At 50.0% G+C, this 5773-nt stretch overlaps 1 protein-coding gene across 1 annotated transcript; it reads right to left on the bottom strand.

The window, feature by feature from the left end:
* Window positions 1–1081: 1081 nt before the first annotated feature.
* On the bottom strand, window positions 1082–5773 carry LOC102368808 (homeobox protein Nkx-6.1; the record flags this gene model as incomplete). The annotated part of the gene is made up of 3 exons (XM_006033267.1): window positions 1082–1336; window positions 4437–4609; window positions 5629–5773. Coding segments are annotated over 3 exons (573 nt in total), but the record flags the coding sequence as incomplete, so codon positions are not given.

The following is a 5773-nucleotide window of genomic DNA, read 5'->3' as shown; positions in this document are numbered from 1 at the left end:
TTCCTTAATTCCCCCAGGAGGGGCTGCAGAAGGAAAAGCGCTTTTAGGAAGGGGAGGGAATGATACACTTGAAATAGCAGCTCTTCCTTTGGCCAGTGTAGCGCCCGTCCGTTTTATTTGTATCCGCTTGAACTTCTGTTGGGCATTTTACATAATAAAAAGAGGCTCCTGAAACACGAACAAAAGAGCTCCGAAATTATCTCTCTTTTTCTCTCTCTCTCTCTCTCTCTCTCCCCGAACCGTCCGTTTTAGTATTTAATCTCCGATGAGATCAGGTGATCTGTGCCCTTCACTCGAGGCAACAGATGCCTTGAAACGGGTTTTAATTGATTGACCTTTTTTTAAAAAAAACCAGAAAGTGCATTACATGTCTCTGGTCCTGCAAAGGACTTTTCCTCTCTTTACAAACCGACGTTTTTCTCTCTCTCATTTTTCATATAAATTAATAAACGCTAAGATGCTAATATATCATCGTTATTAGCTTTAAGAAAAACAAACAAACAAACCAAAAAACAATGTACAGCCTCTAGTATTCTGTATGATACAAAAGAAAAGCGCGGGGGTGGGGGGGACGGACAAAACCACACTTTCAATTCAATGAGAGCCTCTAAGTGAATATTCCCCACAGCAGCTGGGTGGTGGGACAGCTCCCAGCAACTGCTTTAACGCGCGTTGGGCTGCAAACGCGAAGCGCTCTCTGGTCTTCTTTCGCCCTGGTGGGGGAAGCAGCAGGTTAAACGCAGGAATAAATAGCGCGGAGGAGCCTGTGCGAGTGCAGATCTCGGCGCAGCCTGTTTCAGTGACTCGGGAGACTTGAGGAGGGACGGGGGACAGGGAAGGAGCTGGCCCCAAGGCTGGGGAGCCGGCTCAGAGTTCAGCGAGTCAGTGTCCCGGGAGAGGGAACGGGGCTGCCCCGGCCCGGCCCCGTGTGCACACAGCGGCCCCGGGACTCAGGGGAGAACAGCATTTACACGTGAAACACTCCCGCCCCGGCGCGCTATGTACAACAGCCGGGGCCTAGGCTCCGAGTCCCCACGCCGCGAGTCTAGAAAAATAGATCTGTACAGCTCTGGGCCGGGCCTTAGGAGCCGCCCTCACCCTCGGCGGCTTGCAGGAGGAGGCTGCCGCCGCTGCCCGGCTTGTGCTTCTTCAGCAGCTGCGTGATCTTCTCGTCGTCCGAGTTGGGGTCGAGAGGCTTGTTGTAGTCGTCGTCTTCCTCCTCGTTGTCCGACGCGCCCTTCAGCCGCTCTGTCTCCGAGTCCTGCTTCTTCTTGGCCGTGGCCATCTCGGCCGCGTGCTTCTTCCGCCACTTGGTGCGTCGGTTCTGGAACCAGACCTGCATGCGGGCGGGCGGGATCGGGGGAAACCGCGTTACTCACCGCCGGCCCCGCGCCCCCGCCGCTCCCACTGCGCCGCGGGCAAAGATCTCACCGCTGAGCGCCCCCGCCCCCAGTCACGGGGCGGCACGGCTGCATTGACACCACTGGGCCGCCAACAAGGATCGCACTGCTGGGGGCAACTTACTGTGTGTGCCACGAGCAAGTACAAGCAGGACTCGTAGTAGAGATAGTATCTTTCGTTAGACCAACAAGATTTTTGCAAAAAAAAAAATAAAAAAAAATCTTTAATTGCAAGATACAATTGCTACTAGGAGTCCTGATTTGCCTTTTCCTCTAGACCAGTACGGCTACAACCTGGATGCCTGACACAAGCTAGGGCCGCATTGCTGGAAGGATCTTACTGTGCCATAAACGAGGATCGTACTGCTGAAGCCCACCCCTGTGTCACAGGGCTGCGAGGGACCGGACTGTGCCACAAATATGAATCGCATTGCTGGCTGGATTTCACTGTGCCACAAGCAAGGATAAGGCAATGTCTTTTATTAGACCAACTAGATTTTTGCGAAAAAAAAATCTTTATCTAGTTGGTCCAATAAAAAGTATCACCTCTACCACTAGTCCTGATTGCTTTTGCCTCTAGACCAAAACGGCTACAACCTGGATAACAAATAAGGGTCACTGCTGGAGGGATCTCACTGTGCCACTAACAAGGATCTTAGTGCTGGAGCCCACCCCTGTGTCACAGAGCTGCAGGGACCTGACCCCCTCCCCCCCAATGCCTGGGCCACCTGCTCCTGAGACTCCATTCCAGCCCCTCTGGGCAGCCCGCACCGCAAAGGGCTTTGCCTCTTTCGCAGTCAGAAAGTTTCTCCTCATGCCCGCGGCTCACCCGGCCTCGGGGTCAGCTCTCTTGGCTGCTGCCTCCCCGGGCCCGGTACAGGCAGGAGAAAAGGAGTGGTGGGGAATCCGCAGAGGGCTGGGGGGCAGCCCGGTGCTCCGAGCAACACCGCCTTGCTCTGATCCCAAGTGATCCCCAGCACTTGCCCCGGTTACGATGCGTTTGAGTTGCAGTAATGCTGGAGTGAATACTGAGAGTGAAAGGGGTTTTCTTCCCTACCCCCGCCCCCCCCCCCTCACTCCCGAGATCCAGCATCTAAGAGTTGCTCTTTCCCCCAGTTCGGACTTTGAAATAAACTTTTCCAGCCTGCTAGAGAGGAAAGGGGAAAGCATTTGTCCCCAGCGTCCTGCTAAACTGGCTCCCCTTACTCTTTCTTGCCAGGCTCTTCTTTGCTTGTTTAATGGCAGTTTAGGTAGCAACACATACACCGCGGTGGAACACCCCCTCTCCCCACCGTGAAAATACACCCGCTCTCTCTTTGCTCGAGCCTGCCCTAAATATAATTCAAAGTGAAAAAGCATGTACTTCTAACCTACCAAATCCCAGTAGTCAGGCAGTTTGGAGCTAGGGCTAACCAACTGCACACGTTTATTCTGCACTGCGACAGCTGCTTAGGCAGTTGTGATTTCGATTGCTGAGGATGTTTTAAGCTGAAACTGGACTTCTACTTCATATATTGTAGAAACTATTTCTACAATCCATGAAAAATAGGCTCCAAAATTCTGTTTACTATATAATTGAGAGAGTGAGAGCTGGGGAAGGACCGACACTGTTTTTGTTCCCTTTCTAAAATCAAAGCCACTGAATCGATGGTGCAAAATATAATTTCAGGAGTCAGCATTCAAACGGTCCTTTAAATCATACATACATACATTTATATATGTGTGTGTGTGTGCATATATGATGTGTATATAAATGTGCATATAAATGTATATAAATGTGTATGCATATATGTGTGTATATAAATGTATATGCATGCATTTATATGTATGTGTATACACACACACACACATATATTTATGCACTTAAATATATTTACGTGCGTGCCTAGTAGGCTCCCTGAACACACACTACCTTGGCCCTGAGCACATAGGAAAATAATCATTTGAGACTGACTTTGTCTCTAATTTCCCCTCTGTTACATACGTTGTGTTTTAGAAGAGGCGTTGTAACCAGGCTTCTTCTTTTCGGAGTGCAGGCTGCAATCATTTATTCACAGCTATTTAGACAGATTCCCAGTGGCAAATAAGGGCCTCCAGGTAACTCTGAGAGAGTGAGAATTCATACATGAGGCACCTTAATAAAAAACGGTTCAAATGATTTCAAAAGTCCTGGGAAAAATCTGTCTTCAAATGCAGTTTCCCCCCTACAAGTCCTGCGTGGGACCGTATTTGAATGGATGGAAAGCCCACTTTTGCCACATCTCAATGTTTAACTAAAATAAACAGATTGGGGGGATGTGTAAACGATATGCTCCATTTTATGCTCCTTAATTTAATTCCTCTTCCATTCAAGGCAAGGTCTTCATGGGGGTGAACCACTGGGAGCCCCTGTATCTCAGAAAGGCGCGAACTGGATTTGTGCGGGATCCAGAGCACTGCATCCCGTTTGAACCGTTTTCTTTAATAATCGCACCTCTACATTAGACACCACCTTGCTTGATCGTTAGCGTTCGTTTGGATCGGGATGAGTTTGCCAACACTTCTTTTTAAATTTGAAGATCCCGGAATATTCCCATTCAATGCTCTCAAATTTATGGCACAGTCAAGATCAGCTTTGGGATGCATTTCCAAAGCAGCCAGAAGCTGCTGACACTATTTTTTTTTTAAAAAAAGAAGAAGAAACGACATCTTTAAGGGCTTTAAGTGCTTTACCCTCCTAAAGAGCCCCGTGGTAAACTGCAAACAGTTGCCAGCCAAAGCCCACCTTTTGTTTTCTTTTGTAAATACACTACCTGGGTCCGCCTCTGCAAAGGATCCCGTTAGCAATCATATTTCGCAATGGCTTTGTGCAGACAATAATGGTGAGTGTGTATCCAGTTAAGATAAACCTGATTGCAAAGGCATGCGCCCGCTTTCTTTTGTTCAGCCAATATCTTATACCCAGGCTTCTTTGTATATGCGTTTCTCACACTCCTCCCAGTCCCGGCAATGTGTGGGCTTGAATCTCTTATCTAATGTTTGACAGCATCATCTCACCTTGACTTGACTCTCTGTCATCCCCAGGGAATAGGCTAGCCTGGCTCTCTCTGGTCCCGCTAAATATTTCGTCTGCTCAAAAGTCTTTTCCAAGGCGAAAATCTGCTGGCCAGAAAAAGTGGGTCTCGTATGTTTCCTCTTTCCGTCTTTATCCAGCAAAATTGATCCTTGATCTGGGAGGGAAATGAATGCATAGACAGATCTGTGAATTTGTTTGGGTTTTTTGTTGTTGTTTTGGGGGGTGGGCGGAGGGGATACTTGAATATAAAGCTTGGTCTCAAGGGAGAGAGGGATCTTTCCCTACATAGGGGGAAAGCCACGATCAAACTCCTTGCCAGATTGAAAATGACTCACTTCTGGATTTCCATATTTTACAACCCCCCCCGCCACCACCACCCCCTTCCTTTATCTCTGCAATTTCAGCCGTTAAAAAAACAAAACAAAACAAAAACAAACTAATATAAGAGCGGAAAGCAATTTTTTAAAAGGTGCGTAATACCAAAGGGCATCTTGTTGCGGATAGTTGGCGCAAAAACTACAATAAAAGCAGTGGAATTGGGGCTGTGTTAGCCTCTTCCCCCCCCCCTCCCCCCACACACACTTTAGGGGGAAAAGAGAAAGAAAAGGAGCTTTTAGAAAAAGAGCTCTAAAAAGAGTTTTTTCCCCTAGGGAAAAGAAAAGAAAAGAAAAGAAAAGAGCTGGGGGGGGGGGGGGGGGGCTTGGTAAAAACATTTTTAAAAATCCAATTGAAAGCGGAAGGTTTTCAGGGGCTGAAAAGGACAAGACCGGGCTGAGTGCTCGAGTTCGCATCATACAAAATGAGGATGGAAGGGACTTCGTCCGGCCCCCTGCTCAAAGCGGCCAGTCCCCACCTAGATGAGCCCCAGCCAAGGCTTTGTTTCCCGGGGGCTTAAGGAGAATCCAAGGACCGGGGTTCCACCAGTTCCCTGTTCTCGTGCTTCGCCTCGTGAGAAACTTTTCCCTCCTCCTCCTCTCTCCCCTCCACTAATTCCCCTTGCCCTTGTCCCCCGGCTGCCATGGCCAAGCAGCCTCCCGGCTCCGACCCCAACAGGGACCGCTCTTTTTAAAGAAAAAACTCCAGAGGAGGCGTCGGCTCTGATCGGCCGAGGGAAGCAGCCCTGGTGCAGCCGCCCCCAGCCCCAGGCGCAGCTCCGGACGGCCCGGTACTCACGGGCCGGGCAGGCAAGGCGCGCGTCCCTCCAGGGCGGGCTCTGCATGACGCCGGGCCAGAAGATGGGCGTCCGGCCGGGCAGCTCGGCCAGCGGCTTGGGGTAGCGGCCCACGGCCACGGCGGCGGCGCTGGGGCTGAAGTAGAG

Source organism: Alligator sinensis, unplaced genomic scaffold, assembly GCF_000455745.1.
Source record: "Alligator sinensis unplaced genomic scaffold, ASM45574v1 scaffold1142_1, whole genome shotgun sequence".
In the NCBI taxonomy this organism is placed as follows: domain Eukaryota; kingdom Metazoa; phylum Chordata; order Crocodylia; family Alligatoridae; genus Alligator; species Alligator sinensis.
Note: the sequence above shows the minus strand (reverse complement) of the source record. Positions and strands in the feature narration are given on the sequence as shown.